This window comes from Stegostoma tigrinum, chromosome 27, assembly GCF_030684315.1.
Source record: "Stegostoma tigrinum isolate sSteTig4 chromosome 27, sSteTig4.hap1, whole genome shotgun sequence".
NCBI lineage: Eukaryota > Metazoa > Chordata > Chondrichthyes > Orectolobiformes > Stegostomatidae > Stegostoma > Stegostoma tigrinum.
In genome coordinates, this window is record NC_081380.1 from 11,404,608 (window position 1) to 11,428,510 (window position 23,903).

The 23,903-nt window shown below is 42.0% G+C and overlaps 1 protein-coding gene across 2 annotated transcripts in view; it reads right to left on the bottom strand.

Annotated features, from left to right (window-relative positions):
- tmem132e (transmembrane protein 132E) overlaps positions 1-23,903 on the bottom strand; it is a 583,956-nt gene that overhangs the window by 68,503 nt on the left and 491,550 nt on the right. For both annotated transcript variants that reach the window (XM_048557374.2, XM_048557372.2), the window contains one exon: positions 8,736-8,927. In XM_048557374.2, coding sequence (XP_048413331.2) covers positions 8,736-8,927 — 192 coding nt within the window. The remainder of the gene's footprint in view (positions 1-8,735; positions 8,928-23,903) is intronic.

Sequence of the window (23,903 nt, forward strand, 5' to 3'; positions counted from 1 at the left end):
AAGTAACACTTCATGATGTTAGCCCCTAACAGTTCCAATAAAGGAGCCAGAACTCATTCATATACAGGAGGGGAGTTCATAGATAATGATACAGTAAGTAGTCTTATAGAATCCCTACGATGTAGAAATAGGCCCTTCTGCCAATAAGTCCACACTGAACCTCAGAGCATCCCACCCAGACCCATCCCCCTATAACCCACCTAATCTCCAAATCCCTATGGGCAATTTAGCATAGCCAATTCACCTAACCTGCACATCTTTGGACTGCGGGAGGAAACCCGGAGCACCTGGAGGAAATCCACACAGACACAGGGACAATGTGCAAACTCCATACAGACAGTCGCCCAAGGCTGGAATTGAATCCAGGTCCCCGGCGCTGTGAGGCAGCAGGGCTAACCACTAAGCCACTGTGCCGGCCTCTGTGTTTCTTGCCTGGGGACAGTTTGCTAATGATACATTAGAGTGAACAAGCCAGCCTGGAAATAGATGGCACCCAATTAAGGACAATGGAAAATGTATATCAGCACAAAATTGGAAGTTTATTTATGTTGTCACTCCAGATTTATTCCCTTCACCAAAACATTCAAAATTATCAACCTCAGGCATATGTTATTGTCTTAGTAATTATCTATCAATCTTTTTTATTCAGCTAGAAAAGTGATCACTAGTAGAACATTAGGGCAAGCAGCATGAAGGAGGATAATACTGAAATTTTGGAAACACAACATTCATTGGAGCAATCAAAGATCATTTGTTCATATATCAAAGTCTGCTGTTTGTTTATTATGCAGAAAAAAAAGGTGTTCAAGTGGAAAGGAAAGCAAGCAGATTAAACTGTTGGAAAAACATGCTGCATAATTATGTTGCTTCCTGGGCCCACACAAGGAGCTGGCCAGTTATTGTCTTCAGCACTTCTCATTTATGGAATTGTTGTGATCTCATCTTTCGTTATGATGGCTCACTCTATTCTGAATGGGAATTAAAAATGCAAGTTTGTACACTAACCTTCACTATTAACACAAAGCTTTATGAGAGTTAAGGTGGACTTTGGTGCATTTTTGAGATAGAAAGCAGAGATGTTAAAATAAGGAGGCAAACCCCTGTACCTAAACTGCATCAAAGCCACACCTACCCAAGACTGTACTAGATTGGACATTGTATATGCATCCTCAGCAATTGGCAGTCAGCTAGAATACCGGCTCAGATTTTACTGTTAGCAGCGAAGACGTTGTGTTTGTCACGCTTGCAATTAAGAATAGGAGCTTGCATAGTTAGCTGGAAGCAATGAGAATTTCAACTTCTTGCAGGGGGACTGACTGTTGGGAGAAAAAAATGGATAATTTGACAATGGAGTTGCTGGTGAGACTAATTCATTGGTGAGGTGTGGATCTGGGAGGAAGAGGGGACTCTTGGGCTTGCTGCACAAACTATCCTTCACTGCCACTGACGCCTCCAACTCCAACACCTAACTGTCAAATTACATTGAATGCCCACACACTGCAGATTAAAATCAAGAGGCCAGAATTGGAGGAAAAAAGAGAACCAAATGTGATTGCGGCATTAGGAAGGGGCAAAATGATGCAGCATCTGAAAACAATGTTGCAAATTTTGAGGCTTTGCTGAACCTGAGGACAATATAAATAAGCAAACACAAGTATGAGGGGCAAATTAAGCTTAGTAAGATTTAGGATAAAGGCAGTAGGGTTTGGATGGGCTCAAGTATACAATGCATTATGAAAGCATTGGAATAGATAGATGTGGAGTCAGAAAGCATGAACCAGGGGTGGAGATAGGTGCTATTACACAGACTGAAAGACATGAGCTTGGTGCATTGAGCAGATATGGGGTTCAAAGCTCAGTATGGATCAAGAATATTGCCAAAGTTGCAAATGTTCTCAATCAGCCATAAGGGCAAGGAGGGAATTAAGTTAATTCATAGGGAATACAATTTGTGGTGAGGATTGAGCTATATTGTCAAATTTATTTCGAGGCTGTTTCTGATCATTTGATACTTCAAGTTGGAAAAACAGCATGACAGATAACAGTGAAGCGGTTGATAGAGATTCTGGTGATGTCATCCACTACAGCATCAATTTTTAAAATGTATTCATAGAATTTGAGAGTTGCTGACCAGAACAACATTTACTGCCTTTATTGTCTGAGGGAAAGTTTTGTGAACCATTGCAGTTCGTGTCAGGTAGGAACACCCGCATTGGGGTTAAGAAGCATGTTCTAGGAATTTGATCTCTGTCTCCAACTATAGTCTGCATAGTGATCTGTTCTATGGCATTCATTATCCCAATTCCCCTTTTATTATAGTTATAGTACCACAGGTCCAACTGTGAAAAATTTCAAAAAAGTGGGCATTTTCTCTCTGGGAAATAGCCAACGTTTACAAAATTTATCTAATTTTCCCTTTTCTGTTGTATTCATTGTTTGTATTCAGCAGTTGTCTTAGACTCGACTTTTCATAATCCAATACTTTCATGGAATGGACCTTCCATTAAAAATATGTGATTTGAACATAGACTCGGAATTTATTGTGGGGCCTCATGTATTATGGAAGAGGTAGTCCAGAATTCATGAAAATCTGCATTTGGGTACGGTTTCGGTCTGGAAACTACCTGATTTCAGACTTGGACCTGGACTTAAGCTCACTTGATTTGATTGTCCTAATAATACAAATTCTCTGAAGCTTCTGGGTAGTTAGGTTTGAACTAGATTGCTTTCAGAAGCATATTGAGAAGCGTACATTAATTATATTTAGCTTTGTTTCCTTATGCAATTTGGTTAGATTTAGTTCAGTCAAAATTCACTCCATTTATCATTCAGAAAAGAAATTGAACAAGATCCTGCTTGAGCAGAGAGATATAGGTTTAAGATGACCAGATAACTAGACTAGGTCTCTGAAAATGATGTTAGACAACCTATTAATAGCTACTTTTTGACCCCATCAGGATTTACCAGTATGTAATGGACCTAACTTGTGTCGAGATTGCATCTATATGAAGGCAATTCCCTGGAGGAGACAATATTTTCCAGAGGCTCCATCCTCCATGGACAGGCTCCTGTCACCAATGATTGCTGAAAGAATGCCTGTAAAATCCCAGCCTTGAAATCACAGTGAGCCAGACAGAGCTTCACCCACCAACAGCCAATTTAGGATTATCAGCTGTCCTCATAATGTGGCTCACATACCCTTGCTAGGAGACATACTCACAAGCAAAGACCTGTCAACTGCAATAAAAATTGTTGCATCCTTTGAAACTTGATATTCTTGAGTCTGTTCCGGTGAGTGTAGACAGAAAGCTTCAACAGTACATCTCTTTTCTCAGCAATACTCAAGTTCTGCAGCACCAAGTAATTGAAATTGCTACTAAACAGAAATTCCTGCTAAAGGTCAGCAAATCTGGCAGCATCTGTGGAGATAAATCAGAGTTAACATTTTGAATTGTGTGACTCTCCCAGAAGAAGAATCACTCGACCCAAAACATTAACTGTGATTTCTCTCTGTTGATGTTGCCAGACCTGCCAAGCTTTTTAAAGCAATTCCTGTTTTTGTTTCTGATTTACAGCATCTGCGGTTCTTTCAGTTTCTATTTTGACTGAAACCATTCAGTTGGATTTTAAGGGAAAACCAATAGATGCAGTATATTTGTATTTAAAAGTGTATTCCAAAAGGTGCTACACACAAAAAATCTCAAGGATTGGGGATTTTATTTTAGCCTGGAGTAATCAGTGATTAACAACAGAAAACAGTAGGAATAAATGGTTTAGTGTCACGTTGGCATTCTGCAACAAGTGGAGTTGTGGATCTGAGCTGGGGCTATAGCTATTTAAAATCTATATCTAGATAAGGGAGTCAGGTGTAAGTTTGAGAAGAAGTCAGGTGGAAAATCTGCAAGCAAAACATAAAGACGCTGCAAAAGAATTTGGAGCGGTTAACTTGAAAGTTAACCTTGGTTGATGACATATGTGGAGAAATGTGAAGTCGTTCAGTTTGGCAAGAAAGATAGAAAATCAGAATATTTTCAAAATGTTGATAGAGTTGAAGATGGCGCATGTTCATGGTAACAAGGTGTAGAGCTGGATGAACACAGCAGGCTGAGCAGCATCCTCTCCTAAGATGCTGCTTGGCCTGCTGTGTTCATCCAGCTCTATACCTTGTTATCTCAGATTCTCCAGCATTTGCAGTTCCTATTATCTCAGATGTTCATGGTATCTGGGTACACTTGTATATGCATTAAATAATGTTTATATGCAGGCTCAGGAAGCAATTAACAACCAAAGAAATTGTTGGGTGAGATAACAAAGTGTGGAGCTGGATGAACACAGAAGGCCAAGGAGCATCTCAGGAGCACAAAAGCTGATGTTTCGGGCCTAGACCCTTCATCAGAAAAGGGCGATGGGGTGAGGATTCTGAAATAAATAGGGAGAGAGGGGGAGGTGGACCGAAGATGAATGGAGGAGAAGATAGGTGGAGAGGAGAGTATAGGTGGGAAGGTAGGGAGGGAATACGTCAGTCTGTGGAGGACGGACGGGTCAAGGGTGCAGGATGAGGTTAGGAGGTCGGAAATGGAGGTGTGGCTTGAGGTGGGAGGAGGGGATAGGTGAGAGGAAGTACAGATTAAGGGGGCGGGGACGAGCTGGGCTGGTTTTGGGATGCAGTGGGGGGAGGGGAGATTTTGAAGCTTGTGAAATCGACATTGATACCATTGGGCTGCAGAGTTCCCAAGCAGAATATGAGTTGCTGTTCCTGCAACCTTTAGGTGGCATCATTATGGCAGGACGGACATGCCGTCTAAGGAATGGGAGGGGGAGGTAAAATGGTTCTTGACTCGGAGGTGCAGTTGTTTATTGCAAACCGAGTGTAGGTGTTCTGCAAAGCAGTCCCCAAGCCTCCACTTGGTTTCGCCAATGTAGAGGAAGTCACAACAGGTACAGCAGATGCAGTATACCACATTGGTGGATATGCAGGTGAACATCTGCTTGATATGGAAAATCATCTTGGGGCCTGGGATGGGGTTGAGGGAAGAGGTGTCGGGGCAAGTGTAGCACTTCCTGCGGTTGCAGGGGAAAGTGCCTGGTGTGGTGGGGTTGGAGGGGAGTGTGAAGCAGACAAGGGAGTCACAGAGAGAGTGGTTTCTGTGGATGTCAGACAAGGGTGAGGATGAAATAATGTCTTTAGTGGTGGGGTCAGATTGTAGATGACGGAAGTGTCGGAAGATGATGTGTTATATCCGGAGGTTGGTGGGGTGGTATGTGAGGACTAGGGGGATTCTCTTTTGGTGGTTATTGTGGGGGCGGGGTGTGAGGGATGAGTTGCAGGAAATGCAGGAGACACGGTCGAGGGCGTTCTTGACCACTGCGGGGGGGGGGGGAAGTTGCAGTCCTTGAAGAACGAGGACATATGGGATGTGCGGAAATACCTCATCCTGGGAGCAGATGCGGCGGTGGTGAAGGAATTGGGAATAGGGGATGGAATTTTTGCAGGAAGGTGGGTGGGAGGAGGTGTATTCTAGGTATTCTGTGGGAGTCGGTGGGCTTGAAATGGATATCGGTTTCTAGGTGGTTGCCTGAGATGGAGACAGAGAGGTCCAGGAAGGTGAGGGATGTGTTGGAGATGGTCAAGGTGAACTTGAGGTTGGGGTGGAAGGTGTTGGTGAAGTGGATGAACTGTTCGAGCTCCTCTTGGGAACACGAGGCGGCGCCAATACAGTCATCAATGTAACAGAGGAAGAGGTGGGGTTTAGGGCCAGTGTAGGTGCGGAAGAGGGGCTGCTCCACGTAATCTACAAAGAGGCAGGCATAGCTTGGGACCATGCGGGTACCCATGGCCAGCCTCTTTGTCTGTAGGAAGTGGGAGGAATTGAAAGAGAAGTTGCTGTGGTGAGGACGAGTTCGGCTAGGCAGATAAGGGTATCGGTGGAGGGGGACTGGTCGGGACAGGAAGAAGCGGAGGGCCTTTAGGCCATCTGCACGGGGAATGCAGCTGTATAGGGACTGGACATCCATGGTGAAAATGAGGTGTTGGGGACCGGGGAATTGGAAGTTCTGGAGGAGGTGGATGGCATGGATGGTGTCACGGACGTCGGTAGGGAATTCCTGGACTAAGGGGGAGAAAATGGAGTCCAGATAGGTGGAGATGAGTTCGGTGGGTCAGGAGCAGGTGGAGACAATGGGTTGACCAGGGTAGGCGGGTTTGTGGATTTTGGGAAGGAGATAGAAGCAGGTGGTGTGGGGGTTGGGGAACAATGAGGTTGGAGGCTGTGGGTGGGAGGTCACCTGAGATGATGAGGTTGTGAGTGGTTTGGGAGACGATGGGGTGCTCGGGGGTGGGGTCATGATCCACAGGGCAGTAGGAGGAGGTGTCGGAGAGTTGGCGTCTGGCCTCAGCAATGTAGAGGTCAGTGCGCCATACTACAACTGCGCCTCTCTTGTCTGCGGGTTTGCTGGTGAGGTGGGGATTGGAGTGGAGGGCTGGACATTTTGCGGGGGAGAGGCTGGAGTGGGTGAGAGGGGCAGAGAGGTTGAGGCGATTGATATCTCGACGGCAGTTGGAGACTAAGAGGTCGAGGGAGGGTAGAAGGCCTGGGGGTGGTGTCCAGGAGGAGGGCTTGTGTTGCAGATGGGTGAAGGGGACAGTGGAGGGAGGGTTAGCCTCATGGTTAGAGAAGTAAGTGTGGAGGTGGAGGCGGCGGATAAACTGCTCCGTTTCCAGACGTGACTGGTATTCGTTGATGTGTGGGTGGAGGGGAACAAAGGTGAGCCCCTTGCTGAGGACTGACAGTTCATCCTCCATCAGGGGGAGGTCTGGGGGGATGGTAAAAAATCGGCAGGACTCAGTGTGGCTGTCTTCTCGGGGGTTGCTGGCTGTGGGGGCTGTGGGCGGAGCGATGTTGGCGTCGGCTGTGTAAAGGAAATAGCACATAAGGATAAGGAGGTTTCTTGTAATTGTATAATGTTGAGACCACATTTTGATTCGCTGTGTAGTTTTTGTCTCCTTACCTAGGGGAAGATGTGTCTTCTTTATAGGAAGTGCAATGAGGTTCTCAAAATTGACTCCTGGGATAAGAGAATTGCCCTTTGAGAACAGATCGAGTTAATGGGGCACATATTCCCCAGACAAATATTAGGGATTTTAGAAGAATGAGAAGTGACCGCATTGATACATGAAACTCATAAACAGCTTTGATGATGCGTTTCCTGGCTGCGGAGTTTGGAATTGGAGGTACACAGTCTCAGAATAAGGGGTTGACAACAAACATACAGATTGGTGGAGAAACAGCAGCATCTGTGGTGAAATAGATTGAGTTACTGTTTCCAGTTCAGAGACTCTTCGTACTGGACTTTAAATGAAGAGTCACACTGAACTTGAAAGATTAATTTTGTTTCTCTCCCTACAGATGCGACTAGACCAGCTAAGTTTCTCAGGCAGTTTCCATGATTCTTTCAGAATTCCAATGCCTGCAGGATTTTGCCTTAATTCTAAGACGTCATCCAATTAGGACTAAGGTAAAGACAAATTACTTCATGCAAACAGTTTAAACCTGTGGAATTCTCAATCTCAGGAAGATCTCTATGTTGATGCTAAAATATGTTCAAGTCAGGTATCCACAGACTTTTGCTAGTATGGGAATCTAAAGATTTATGGACAGCGGAGGTAAGTATATCTGAGGTGAAAGACCTTACTGGCTGGTCGAGCAAGCTTGAGGGACTGACTAGCCTGCACCTGCTCTGTGTTTCGTATGTTCCGATGTAAAACAATTTGGTTTGCACATGGTTAAGGATACATGGAATGTTAATGTACCTTGTCAGCAATGTAATAACAGATTGTAATAAATTAGGGTCTGACTAACAACCTATATTGCAGAAACACAAAAGGGCAAATTTTCCTGTTTGGGACTGGAGAGGTGTATTATATTTTACATGTCTAAATTCTGTGAAGATGATGCTTTAATACTGTGGATGCTGAAGATTTGAAACGAAAACAGAAATTGCTGGGGAAACTTGACAGACCTGGCAGCATTTATGGACAGAAAAGACAGTTAGTGTTTCAAGTACAATAGCACTTCTTTAGAACTGATAATATCTAGGAAAAAGTGGTATTTATCTTGATGACAAAGATGGAGGTGGGTATGAGCTGATAGGTGAAATGGAATCCAGTTTGTTTTGAAGAAGATGTTGACATGACGTTTTCACCCTTCTTTCTGTTTTGTGGCCATGGGCTTCAACCACAAGTCTAAAACATCATCTCACCTACGCTTACCATGCAGTGTAGCTATAATACAATGTCAATCTAAACTTAATTGCAGATTTCTCAGGAGAACCTCCAAGTTAGGATCATTTGGTTGCTGCGAATGGTGTATGACTCAAATGTACCTGCAGTTTGAATTAGCAGTTGCAAAGGGCTGTTAGCGAAAATTGATTTTACGTGCTTTGGTCAGGTTTCAGAGCAGGTCATTATAGCATCAATGATTAGCTGGCAGAGAATATAGCACGAGTAGCCAAAGTAAAATGAGATGGGAGGGTGGGAATGCACTGCAAGGGCCAAACTCAGTCACAATCCATACAGCATCCCTAAAAACCTTGGCTAGCATAAAGAAATGTATGTCATGCATCAGTGTCCATTTCCTCAATAGAAAAAGAAATTACCCTTTGTGTATCCAGGACTTCTTACCAATAAATACCTATCTTTCCAACAACACGTCTTAGATAGAATATCACCTCAGTACCTGTTTCAGTGTTTGAAGGCGCTGTTGAGCCATTGTCTTGGCAATAAAGGTGTGACTAGTTCCAGGATTAGATTCAAGGCTCAGTGACAGACCTGAGACGAGTTCTGCTCTGAGATCAGTAATGGTGACTTTATCATCGGCAACAATCAGTGGCACTTCCCCCAGTACAACTTCCATAAGTGGAGAGACAACCTGAAAGAATTGAAAGAATACCAAGTGTGTAGTGCAGATACATTAAACATATCTAGACATTATAGTAGAGATCACAGTATGGAAATTCTTCAGGATAAATGTACATGACTACTACTAATTCAACGTTAAATGACCAATCTTGACAATAAGCCACTAAAATAGATTGTTTCATAAAAAATGGAATTTCAAATCCAATCATAATCATAGCCATAAGTAGTACATTTAGACTTGTACACACTTCCAAATGCTGCTTTTGTTGCTCCACAGCAACTGGTGTTGAACTTATAGAGAAGTGAAGCTCAGATGTGTTATTCTGGAAAGCTTTGAACATTTACATTAACAATTATACATTTTGTTAATTTGAAATTGTCATCCTCCAAAAGCACTCCCAGTCCACAAAGGCTTTCTACAGCACACTACCCTCCCAATTGTAGGAGCACTTTACCCCTTCAACAGCTTTCCTTATCTGACTAAGACTGAAACTACATTTATAAAAGTCAATACTTCTTATTTCTTAATAACATCAGCAAAGTTTTTGGAAGTCTGTGGGTGGAATTCAGCAAGAGTGCGGTACCCAACATCTGAACTGGGTGTGGGTATCACCTCCACCCACATGTCAGTTGCCACAATGTTCGTAATTGTGATTCAAATCATAAGAGCTATAAAAGGTCCATGTCTATGATCATCTGGTCTCTGCGGACAGAGAGAACTGGAAACCAGTTTACAGCAAGATACTTTACCTGTATAAGGATATAAAGCATTTTGTGTGATTCTGTGTGTCCAATTCACTTGACAGTTTACAGTAACTAAAAATACAGTAATTCCCTTTTCATTGCCAAATTATTAGTCGGCCAGTTAGAATGTATGCTAATACGTGGAATGGGAAAGCATGGGAACAATGAAGCTAAGTTGACTTTCTAATTTGTCATGCAGCTAAAGGAGACTTAGTGCCACAGAGAGGGCCAAGACTGGACGACGATTAGCAAATTACGTAAGTGGAAGAAATCATGGATTTTACTGGTGAGCAAGGCAGCTAACTCAGTGCTGATGGAAAGGTTGGATTAATCAGTCAGCAGAGTGAGGATGCTTTCAACCTAGTGTTGTGACATGAACAGATTAGAGATTTATGTTAAACTGTGGTTTAAAGTTTTTGAGAAGATTTGTAGCTCGTATTGTGCATGAGGTTGTAGACATGCTTGCCGAGCTGATGGGTTTGGTTGCAAATGTTTCGTCACCCTGCTAGGTGACATCATCAGCGAGCCTCAGGTGAAACGTCAATGTTCTGTCCCGCTTGTTATTTATATGCCTTGGTTTGCTGGGGTGATTGGAGTTCTGTTTCTCAGTGGCTTGTACACAAGATCTAATTCAATGTGTTTGTTGATGGAATTCCTATTGGAATACCAGGTCTCCAGGAATTCCCTGGCATGTCTCTGTTTGGCTTGTGCAATTATGGATGCGATGTTCTAATCAAATTCATGTCCCTTGTCATCCGTGTGTAGTGAGACAACTGAGAATTGGTCGTGTCTCTTGGTGCTAGTTGGTGTTCGTGTATCCATATTGTCAGCTTTCTTCTGGTTTAGTCTTGCATCGTATTTTGTATATTATACTAGCAACCACCCCAAAGCCCCAAACTGAGCTGCATCAGGGCACTGTTTAAATGAGACACAACACACTGCAGCAACCGAGAAGTACGCAAAGCAGAACAAGAATACCTATACGGAGTCTTCAAAAGGAATGATGCCTGAAAAGCACAATCTGCCATTACTTCCGAGACAAATCACAACAGGAAGACACAACATTACTACGATGCACTAATCACCCTATGATACATCATTCAGAGATGACCACAAGATTACTCAGACCCTTAAGTATCAGAGTTGCCCGCAAATCAACAATCATCCACAACAGCTACTGACAAACGTAAAGGAATTCCAATACCCAAAACCAGCAAAACATCCATAATTTCACAAGCCAAACAGAGGGACCTGGACCAAACAGACCTGGTATTCCAACACTTGAATTAGATCCTGTGTACAAACCACTGAGAAACAAAACCGTAAGTATCACAACTATCCCAGCAAACCGAGGCATATGGAGACAGAACAGCAATGCTTCACCTGCAGTGCACTGATCATGTTACCTAGTAGAGTAACAAAATGTTTGCAACCAAACCACCAGCTCAGCGAGCATGTCTACAGCCTCAAACTGTGGTTTCCTGATAGACTGTGCTTTTCCTGATATGATCCGTCTTGTTTTCTAATGCAGGTTTTGGCCATGTGCTGAAGTGATATTTTCACTTCTGTTTCTGAAGACCAAGTACACTAAGAGGATTCACTGTCGTCTGCCTCAACCAGAGCAGTTACACTCACATAGATCTTGGAGGGTAGGTGTACTAGTTCAGGGGAACAGGCTGGTGATCACATCATGGACAACCTCCCACAGCTAAGTGGGATTGTCAAGTCGAGTTCTTGAATGTGGAAGGACTGCTTGGAAACAGGCCCTGCTGAGCCTTGTACTATTTTTCCAGGTGACAATTTCTTGTAGCTTTTGGTATTTGCCACCTCTACCAACGTATGGTACTGAGGAAGGGTTATTCAATTAGTTCACTGCCATCAATTCCCCTTTGTCTTGAGCACATCAATTAATGTGTTGTGGAGGATAAACCACCATAAGGTATCTACAGAAGAGGTATATTTCTTCGATAACAAGATTTATTGTTGGATAGCAATAAGTATAACATTATTCCGTCAGACATAATTACGAGGACTTTAGGGATCTGGTCAAGATACGTCTGCTCCCTTCAAAAACTAGCATAGGAATTCTTCCTCATTGAGATGGTGAGAAATCATGCGTGAGTCAAAAAGAACAGATTCTTGACATTAAGAACATCTCTCCCATGAAAGCCTTCATGTGGTGAGTTCAGAATCTCACCGTCAGCTTGCAAAGAACTTATTTCCATGCGTTTGCATTTTACTCATAGCCTAATTCATTGTATTGACATCGTACTCCTGATATACTTTTGCACAACTGAGAAACCTGTTGGAACAAAAATTCAACAAGTAAAACAGAGCTAGTGACTTGTTTCAACACTGCTGATTACAGGTCACAGAATGGCTGCGCCAGCCATCCAACTTCTCCTTATATGGTATCACTTCCTCTGTACACATTGCCTCCAAGATCAATCATTACATTCTTCCTTCAACCTTAATCTATTCAACCAGGCATTGGCAAAGCGCTAGCCTCACAAAATCAGCTTGCTTGGCCTCTCTTAACTCAGCACGGATTTCAGGGCTTCAACTATGCAATTTAGAACTGATGAACAGCCAGTAATTGCTACTTATAACAGGACATTTTGCATTGAGAAAGAGCCTGGTATATTATGTATTTAGTTAGATATTGTCTGTGTCTTAGTTTACTTCAAAGCGTGCAAGGTAGGGGTAGGCAGCCTCTGTGTCTTAGCATGTTTGTTAGCACAGAAGGTCCTTTGAGCTAACTTAGATGCAGGCTGTCTGGTTTAGTTTGCTTTTTAGTGAAAAAGGAGAGGCAGACAGCTTGCAATAGCTGGGTCTAGTGAAGAGAGTCAATGGGCAAATGCTGTACAGCACACAGCTAAATCAATATTAAATGCTGCCACATACACTGGCAGTTTACATAGCAAACAGACTTGCATACGTTTGAAGAAAATGGGGGTGTGAAAGTCAAAGGGGACAAGTGTTCAGTGGGCTATGGGTAGAGTCTAGTTAATGAAGGGTTATTGTCACAGTCAGTAATGGGCATGGTCTGATTCCAGTCCAGGTAATTGGCTATGGCCAGTCAACTGCCACCAGTTATTTGGTAGGTCAAGTAGGTCAGTTGGAGTGCTGTTGACATCAGTTGACTGTAAGTAGTTTGGTCAAATTTTTTCTTGCCAAGTACATTTGGGGTTCAGATGGTACTGGGTCGTTCCTGTGGGCTTGTTTGCTAATTCTGAGGTGCCTTCGCAGGTGCTCAGTCTGTGGTGCCCTGGAAGCTGGTTAGCTCAGTTGGTTAGATGACTAGAGTGTGATGCAACATAAAGCCAACCGTGTGGAGTTCAATCGTTGTGCTGGCTGTGTGTGGCTCATGGAAGCTGCACTCTTTACTTGGCCCCCATGCTTGTGGAGTTGTTACCCTCAAGCTAAGCACAACCAATTCTCTCTTGCTTACAGAAAGAAGTGCTGATGGTACAATGTGCTCAATGGCTACATATTTTAATATGGCATCCTGGAGAAAGTGGGCAACTCACGTCTGAGATGGGCCTTATTTTACTGCATTGTTGAGGGAATGGGGTTGCTGATAGAAGGCAATTGAAGACAACAGTGTGGGGCTTTGATATTGAATCAGAAGAGATGAGGAGCACTTGAAAGGTGTTTCAAGCAGGTCATAATTACTCATACCTCTACATGGAGAGGGTGTGGAATCAGCTACAGCACAGACCTTTAGAGTCATGGAATCTGTGAGTAAAGCAGGCATGTTAATTGCAATATAAAGAAGTTGAACTGAATCTTGAGGAAGCTGGTATTGGTGGTGCAAGTTCAAGACAGAAGAGAGATAGGGGATAACAACATGAAAGAAAATGTGAGGAATTGGGTGGTTATTCGTGGGTCACACGCAAAGCCTGCAGTTCAGTTATGTGAACACAAAATTGGAACCTTAATTGACCAGAAAATCACTTGGGCAAAAACATCAGAAAATGGCTGACACTGTATTAAAAGTAGATGGACTAAGTCACTCTTTTCCTAGGAGGTTAGATTTTGCATCGTTTCTGCGGCACCTCAAGAGGCAATTGCAGTAATCATGCTTCCAATGATTAAGTAATGCTACCTCCTTGCCTTCAGATCTTACTTAATCTGGATGTCAATAATTTTGCAAAGACTGCAGATAACAAATAAAGGCCTGGAGCAATCATGAGCATTGTACAATAAGCACTGATTGCAGATTGTAATATAAATTTCATAAGTCTTATTGTAACAAAGAACTTGAATGCAGAACTTCCCAGCTGGCCAGCATAATCTACAACAAGTATTTCTGTAGTAAGGAGCATATTTCTAACGGAATTAAGATATTTTGGTTGTCCACTGTATATTTGGCAAGGTTACATACCTCGGAGTTCCATATTGAAATGTGATACTATCTCCTTGCGAAGCTTCTATGCCATCTGTATGTGGGCATAACATTCAGCTTTATTGTTAAGGTTATGAGGTTCAGGGTATCCCTTCAATTGCACTGATTTACACAGAAACATAGAAATATAGAAAATAGGTACACGAGTAGGCCATTTGGCCCTTCAAGTCTACACTAACACTCGATACGGTCATGACTGATCTCAGTATTCCATTCCTGCTTTTTCCCCATACCCCTTGATCGTGTTAGCCGCAAGGGCCATGTCCATCTACTTCTTGAGTGAATCTAATGAACTGGTGCCAACAGCTCCTGTGGGAGAGAATTCCACAGGTTCAAATTCTCTGGGTAAGGAAATTCTTCCTCATTAGTCCTGAATGACTTACCCCTTATTCTTAAATTGTCTCTTTATTCTGGACTTACCCACACTGGGAACATTCTTCCCACATCAAGCCTGTCCAGTCCCATCAGCATTTTATATGTTTCTGTGAGATGCCCCACATAGGGGTAGGGAGTAAAGACAGGATAAAGGATAGAGCCCAAAGAGAGAGAAGAGAAGTTGGATAGACAAAGGAGTTGATAATGATCCATCTGGGAGGGTGAATAGCTGTTAATGGTGAATCGGTGACTAACACTAGGTAGCATATGTATGTGATAATAAGGCCTGGTGTGTGGGGTAGGGGGTAGGATTTGGGAGAATTTAGGCCCTAAAATTATTGAATTCGATGTTGAGTCCAGAGGGCTATAGGGTCCCCAAGCGGAAAATGAGGTGTTGTTCTTCCAACTTGCACTGAGCTTCACTGGAATCCTGCAGCAAGCCATAGACAGAGATGTTGGCCAGGGAACAGCATTGTGTGTTAAAGTGACAGGCAATGGGAAACGATCTTTTTTGTGAAATGGTCGTCCAATCTACGCTTCGTTTTCCCAATGTAAAGGAGACCATATTATGAGGTATGTTTGGGCCATTGGATACTGGGGAGAAAGGAGGTAAATGGGCATATATTATACATTCGCTGGTTGCAAGGAAGGTGCCATGCGGCTATGGGGGGGTGTTGGGGATGAAGGAAGAGTGTACCAGGGTGTCCTAGAGGGAATGGTCCCTGCAGAAAGCAGACAAGGGAGGGAAGGATAATATGTGTCTTGTGGTGGCATCTCTCTGGAGGTTGCGGAAATGGTGTCTGATGATCTTCTGGATGTGGATGCTGGTAAGATGGTAGGTGAGGACAAGGGAACCCTTTAACTGTTTCAGAAGGGAAGAGAGGGGGTGAGGGCAGAAGTGCGGGAGATGGGTCCCACCTCATTGAGACCCCATGTCAATAACGGTGCTGGAGAATCCTTGGTTGAGGAAGGAGGTGGACACTTCAGAGGCTCCCTTGTCAAAGTTGGCCTCATCTGAACATACGTGACGTAGACTGAGGAACTGAGAGAATGGGATGAAGCCTTTACACGGAGCAGGGTATGAGGATGTATAGTCCAGGTAGTTGTGGGAGTCAGTGGGTTAATAGTGGATATTAGTGGCCAATTTATCCCAGAAATGGAAATGGAGATGTTGAGGAAGGGAAGAAAGAAGTCAGAGATAGTATCTATTTACTCACATTTGGAAATTATGGCCTTGTTAGCAATAGGCAGCATGGCTTTCTGTGGGGAAGTTTGTGTCTCACAAACTTGGTTGAGTTTTCTGAGGAAGTGCCAAAGATGATTAACGAAGGCAAGTTGGTAGATGTTATCTATACGGACTTTAGTAAGGCCTTTTCCAGCCTTATACCTATAGACTCTGGCTTCAGCATCTGCAGTGCTTATTGTCTCCAGATATATGCATAGGCAGGGAAGATGGGGATGTGGTCTGTGTAGAAGGAAGAGTTTTTTTAGTTTAGAAAGCATCATGTATCACGACAGGCTTGGTGAGTTCAATGGCCTGCTCCTGTGCTATACTGTTCTTTGTTCTTTGAACTGTTTTCCCCTGGCTTGTAGTCTCGAACTGGACTCAGGATAAGAAGTCAGCAATTTTGATCCAAGAAAGGGATTTATTTCTTCAGATGGTAGTGAATCTTTGGAATTCTCTACCTCAGAAGGCTGTGAATGCTTATTTGCTGTACACATTTGAGTGCAATTGATTGTTTTTTGGCAATATAGCGATCTAGGTTAATGAGAATAAGCAGGGAAAGTAGAGTTGAGTCACATGAAAAAGTGGGGAATAGAGAGATATTGTCCATGTGCAGGCGGATGGGATTAGTTTAGAATGGCCTCTTGGTTGACACAGACATAGTATGTTGAACGGCCTTTTTTTGTACTGTTCTATGTATCTGTGTATTTATGTGGGGACATGACATATGATACATACCTGTCCTCCACACCCTCATAAGAACCACTCGGTTCTGAATCCTGAAAATGCTCCTTTTGATCATTACTTTAACGTATCTCTTCAATGCATCAGTGTACAGACACTGTACTGTTCCCTTGATATGCTTGCATCCTCTACGACAGCGTTTAATCTATGAGAAATAGTGGTTTGTGAGCTTTTATCTCCGGACTGCTACACTATGAGTAACAATTGATGTGTGAACCACCCAGTCGATCAGCTTTGAATGTCACTGCTCTCCTTTGTAAAGCTCATATATAGAAACAACTTTGCCCTACTAAACTGTGTGGAATCATGAATAATTTCACACTGTAACCCAAATTGTGGGAGCAAATGTCAATAATGTGTAGCACCTTGTTTGCAATCCTCAAAGTTAATGTTCAATGAGAATAAAAGTGTCTGCAGTTGAAGGTTTAATTATTTGTGAGAGATAAGCAATACCTGGAGTTTGCAACATCTTAGACTCTTGGGATGCTTGAAGAGGTGCCTCATCTGTCATACGTGTCTGATGTAATCAGATCCTATCATGAAACTAATCTAAGCAGACATCTTAACAGTGCAAATGAAGATAGATTGACAAAATGGATGCTTATTTACAATTATATCATACCTGTGACATTTATGTGCCCTCAAGAAATTTCTCCATTCCAGTCTGGCTAGGCCAGCAATAATCACCCAACCTTAATAGGTCAAGTGAAAATGGTGTTGAAAAGCAAATTACTGTATTTCCTAATATAGTGTTAACTGCAAACTTGCCTTTACAATTTTCTATTTTTTTTTCAATGTCATTAGATAGTGAAAAGCTGAGTAACTCACTTTTCTCTTTTTCTCAGAGTATATTCCTCTTGCTCCTACTCTCCAACTTCTAACTGCCGATGAATCATTAACTTACATCACACGTCTACCTCCAATTCTGTGCACTTTTAGATTTGCTGACAAGTTTGTGATGAACTTGATCAAATACATTCTACAATCCACAAATATCCATACACACATTCTCTGACTACATGTTGGTGACAATCTCAGGAAAAAAAATCATATCGATTGGACCTAAACTTTATAAATTCATGCCAATTCCCTTTGATCAGTTCATACCTATGCAGACATTTTCCCAGAATTTTGAACTGCAGTTGGAACTATTTTGACTATCAAGTGATCCTCTTTAATATTACTCACCTGCCTATCAATTACGTTTCTGGCTGGATCTCCAAATCTGGCCTGTTCTGAATGTATACGCCAGAGAAAATAGGGAGAAGTCCATTCAATGCAGGAGTACAGGCCATGACATTTTATTTTTAAAATGCACTTGGCTGTGTATTTTAGAATTTATATTGTTCACAGGTCCCAAAGCTCTTTGACAGTGACTTAACCAGGTGGGGTACGAGGATAAGATGTCAGTTGCTTGTTGGTTAGGTGGGTTTGTGAGTTGGGGGTGTGGGATGTAGAATACTTGTAGGATGAGGGGAGATTAGGATGCCAGGTAGATTGGGGGTAAATTGGGTGAGGGGATTATGGTGCCAGGTAAGTGAAGAGGAAAGCTTTTGTCAGGTTCCTGATGCAGGGAAATTGCCCATTTGAATTCTCTATTTCCACAGGCAATTCCATTAGACTCAGCTATGTCGGGATTTCTGCATGTTCCTACAGTACAACTCTGATCTATACTGCAGAAACAACTAACATTAGAATTTCTGGGCTGTCCCTATAATATTAAAGTGACAGGCCTGTTACTTCCTTGTTTCTTCATTTCTCATTTTTACAATAATGAATGACATTTTCAAATCCAACGGGAGTGTTCCTGAATCTAGAGAGCTTTAGAAAATTCTGACTAATGCATCTATAATTTTCTAGCATGTTTCTTTTCGTGACTCAACTGGGAGCTATCAGATTTATACTTTTCTTCTTTCAGGTTTACCCATTTACACTCTATTCTGTTTCATTTAGTTCTCATTCCCAAAATATTTGTCTTACTTCAAGGTATTGAGAAAATGTGACTACTAAAAAACATTGAAGCTTTTAAAGGAAAAATGGATAAGTACTTAGCGCAGGTTTTAAAAGTATGCTATTGGAAGACAGCTGTGGGCAGTGGGATTAGCTATGCAAACAGAATAGATTAGAATCCCCACAGTGTGGAAACAGGCCCTTCGGCCCAACAAGTCCACACTGAACCTCGGAGCATCCCATCCAGTCCCATCCCTCTATAACCCACCTAATCTACACCTTTCTGAACACAACGGGCAATTTAGCATGGCCTATCCACCTAATCTGCACATCTTTGGACTGTGGGAGGAAACCGGACCACCCGGAGGAAATCCATGCAACACACGGGGAGAATGTGCAAACTCCACACAGACATTTGCCTGAGGCTGGAATTGAATCCGGGTCCCTAGCGCAGTGACGCAGCACTGCTAACCACTGTGTCGCCGTGCCGACCTGACAGCATGCTTTATTCTCAGAAAAAATGTTTGGATGACAGTCTGACCTCCAGGAATATGAGGTTAAGTCTATCATTAAGTTTGCAAGGTAAACTGTAGTGAACCAGGCAGAAACAGTTCTAGATTTACATTTGCTGTGCTTGCCCCTCTTCCATCACCTATCGAGCTAAGGGTTCCAGCAATTCCTATCTAAAATTGCAATTGGAATCTTATTTACATCATAAGTCCTGGATTTCCATATTAGAGAAAAGGTCTACTACCCAAAGCAATTGGGCTCATTGGACTCTTGGCAATAGGCTGCTTTTAAAAAGTCAGTCATATAGCTGGATTCAAAAAGGAGTAGTATGGAAACTGATACCATTAAGCATATTATTCCACTAGCTCCAGTTCAGAGTAGTTTAAATCTAACCCCAAAAAATGACAAATATTTCCTTGAACCGTTTATTTACAGTTCAAATAGAATGATAAAATAGCTGCGTGGATTTGGATATTTGAAGAGCAAGCTGTGCATTGAATATTATGATTTTGAATCACAAATTCTGCTTTAACAACTTTGGTGCAATGTGTCTAGTCTTTCTACAGGGTGACATTAGCAATTTCAGTAAATTGAATGGGTGAAACACGTCTTATAGTCCTATTACTGTGCACATCTTCAGCATGTAACACTACAGATAGTTCAAACACCCATTTCCTGCATTATTCTACACTAATGGAAAATTCAACACATCAGCAGAGCCCTGTAGGACAGGTCAAAAATCCAATTTATGAAACTATATATTGCCTCAGAAACGGCAGAATGTGAACAAATAAGTTCACGCTAGAAATGCTTGTACTGCAGAATTAATAGAAGAGTTTAAAAATCTGGTTAATAAAATTTATGCTAACTTAGAAACATGAATCAAACCAAAACTCGTTTGAGACCTTGAGCATGCCGACGGTTTTCTGGATCACCTTGACCAGGTCAATTACATGTTTTGTATAATTTGATGTTTATATTTTAACAATCACAAGTCTCCAAAATGAAAATCCGATAGATTTTTCAAAAATAAAAGAAATTGCCCTCCATCCAACAGCTTAATCTACTGACAGCAATGATGCTAAGCAGATGCAATTGATCAGGACAGCCTAGTACAACATCACAAAAATGTTTTACGATCTTCAAAATAGTTGATTATAAGGTGGCAGGAAGTTCTTAATTTTATCGATATTTATATATTAATGTTATATTTACTTACTAGTGCAAAGCAATTTTTCTGGAAAATGACACTATTTTAGACATATTTCCACAGAACACAGTTTGATTCTCTTAGATTAAAGTAGTCACTCGTTAATTTTTGATCAATATTGAAGTTAATTCGTCAATGTTACAGTGGTTTCAATATGGATTTCAATAAAGAGTCAAGAGATGGCTAAAGTAGTTACTAGCATTTATAAAGCACCTGTAACATCTTCATGGCATCTCGAATCATTTCACAGGCAATGAAAGAACTCCAGAACTATGGTTAATATTTTAAATCTAGACAAATGTACAGGCAGAAAAGAGCTCCCAAACAGCAATGAATAAGGGTACAGTTTATTATATTCTGTGCCATTTGTTGAAGGATAAATATATCTCAAAACACATCAGAAAAAGAAAGCAATATTGGCAGGGTGTTAACAGCAACATAGGTAAATGAGTTGATTGGTTTCTCTGTGTACTCCAAATTCAATGTTATTCTATGTCATTTTTGATTTTTCACCAAAACTACGCGAAACCGTGTGATTTCTGACAACTTTCTTTGCTTCTTCACATATGATGGCAGTTGTTCATTAGAAATTCTAAATAAAAGGAAAAACCAAAAATGCGCTGCCGTGACAGAAAAATGGGAATGTTAATTTTAACTTTCACATAATATGGATGAAAGATATTTTTGTGCAAATGGAAACCAATTAAAAGAAGCTGTACTTACACCAGAGTGTTTTACTTCCCTGCCTAAGACAGCAAAACTCAAAATGCCTTGAACAAAATTGCCAAAAGATGGTTTGTGCTTCAGACAAAAATATAATTTATGTTAGTCACCATTACGTTGGAGATTTATGGCAATAAAAGTAAAGAAAAAAGCTTTGAAATGAACATATAAAGTTGAGGGAATCAAACCACAAATAAAACAGGCATTCAACTCAAAAATCATTAAATGACATTTGTTGACAGGTTTTCTTGAGAATTTTAATTTATATTGTTTTCACCACAGTAACAACTTTCTGGGATAGGGATAGATTATGTTTGGCTATGTTTTTGTATGTATTGTAATGGCAACCACTCCAGCTTGTATTTGGTGTAGTTTAGTGCCACTGTCCTCATGACTTGATTGGATTTAAGGGCCAACTTTGGTTATAATCATACAGGGAAGCCACTCATGACACTTGACCAGAAGACGGTCTTGTCTTAAGTAGACACAGTGTATTACACAATAGTAAGTATGTATCTGTTACATTTCTAATTTAGATGAGGTGCTGAAAATTTACCAGAAATTGGCTAAGTGACAATTTTGGTGACTTTCTCTCCATAGCAAGATTTCTCAACACTATTCTCCAAAATATGTCTTATTACCTATGTACCTCTATGGATCCTTGGTCACCTTACCTTCCCTTTTGGCAGAGGTGCTGGAACCTCCAAGGATTTTTTGTCACTGCTAGGGCCTCCCAGGATTCTTATTTATGTCACCATTTTTAAAGGCCAGCTAAGTATCCAGTCAAGCACGGCCAGCAGGAGTTGCCCTTCATACAGTGCACATAATGGGAAGGGAATAATGTTCAAACAATGTTAATCTTGCTAATGTTGATCTTACTTTGTGCACCACCTGTGCAGTGTAAACTGTATGCCTCATGCTGTCAAAGCACCCTTTGATTTCTATGATAATAAGGTATAGAGCTGGATGAACGCAGCAGGCCAAGCAACATCAGAGGAGCAGGAAAGCTGACGTTTCGGGTCTGGACTGCTCTTCGGAAGTGGGGGAGGGGAAGGGTATTCTGAAATAAATAGAAAGAGAGAGAGGGAAGTGGATGGAAGATGGATAAAGGTGCAGATAGGCGGAGAGGAGATGGACAGGTCAAGGAGGTGGGGATGGAGCCAGTAAAGGTGAGTGTAGATGGGGAGTTAGGCAACAGGTGCCACAACGATGCTACCCGAAGGTTGCAGGAACAGCACCTCATATTTCGCTTGGGAACCCTGCAGCCAAATGGTATCAATGTGAACTTAACAAGTTTCAAAATCTCCCTGCCTCCGACCCCATCCCAAAACCAGCACAGCTCAACCCCGGCTCCCTGTCCATCCTTTCTCCCACCTATCCACTCCTCCCACTTCAACACCCACCCCCATCTCCCACCTACCAGCCTCATCCCCTCCTCCTTGATCTGTCCGTCTTCCCTGGACTGACCAACACCCACCCTAACTCCCCAACTACACTCACCTTTGGTTAGAACTCACTTGCAGTACTGTAGGCAGATCTTGACACAATACCTTTGGAAGCATACACTGACCTTGAAGGGAGTACAATGCAGGTTTACATGAATGATACCTAGACTTCAGTGTCTAAGTCATCAGGAGGGATTAGACAAATTAGGCCTGTTTTCTCAATAATTCAGAAGGCTAAGGCATGATCTAATCAAAGTCTTCAAGGTATTAACAGGAAAAGGCAGGGTAGAATCACAGAGCAGTACAACACAGAAACAGATCCTTCAGTCCAACTCGTCCAGATATCCTAAATTAATCTACTCCCATTTGCCAGCATTTGACCGATATCTCTCTAAATCCTTCCTATTCATATACCCATCCAGATGTCTTTTAAATGTAGTAACTGAAACAGTCTCCACCACTTCCCTTGGCAGCTTACTCCATAAACACACCACCCTCTCCATGACAAAGTTGCCCCTTAGGTCCCCTTTTAAAATTTCCCCCTTGCTCCTTTAACCTATGCCCTCTAGTTTTAGACTCTCCCGCCAGGTAAAAAGCCCCTGGCTATTCATCCTATCTTTCTCTCCATGATTTTATAAACCTCTATAACGTCACCACTCTACCTCTAACACTCCAGGGAAGATAGCACTAGCCTATTCAGCCTCGCCTTATAGCTCAAAGCCTCCAAACCTGGCAACATCCTTGTAAAACTTCTCTGTATCGTTTCTACTTTCACAACACATTTTTTATAGCAGGGAGACCACAATTTCGTGCTGTATTCCAAAAAGAAAGGAAACTATTTCCATCAGTTGAGTATTCGAGAACTAGGGGCATAGCCTGAGAATCAGCTAGGCTGTTCAGGAGAGACGTTAGGAAATAGTTCTACCTTCTCGTCACAAATGGCAGTGAATGTTGGATCAGTTGTTAATTTTAAATCTGAGAGATCCCTTTTTTTAAGCAAAGATGTTAAGACATATGGGCCAAAGGCAGGTATATGGAGTTAACCTACAGACCTCACTGAATATGGAATAGGCTCAAAGAGCAAATTGACCTACTCCTGTTCCTAATTGCTCATCCACCTTTTGGAGGTCCCTCTGCCTTTTTTTTGCCATGTTCTATAGACCTCAGCCTTTTTGTCAAGTTTGCTATGCTTCCCCATTCCTTTGTTATTCTGCTCTTACAAGGTCTATCTCCTCAGATCTCAAACTTTTGATTCTATGCTTATCTCATTATGTCTTGCAATACCATCACTTTAGTTTAGGCACTTTATCTCAGGTGTCTTCCCCTTTGCTGTTTTTCCTAAGCATCATCCAGCAGTTCCCTATCCTTTGACTTTGCATAGGTTTGAAACTTGTTCATCTGGGATATCTTCCTGTGCTGATGGAAGGAATGAACTGTAAAAAAAATCTCTCCACATATGCTGTTTCAGCTACTGTGTTTCTAGTGCTCCTTGCCAGTGTCAGAATGACTACAAATGCACTGAGAGCCAATTCACTAAGGAGTCTGCATAGTTTGAGATTTTGAACTGAGTATCTGTGTTTGTTGTGTACTTATATACTTCAGTTGGGAGGGATGTGCTGATACTGGGATATTACAGAAACTTTTTTCAACTG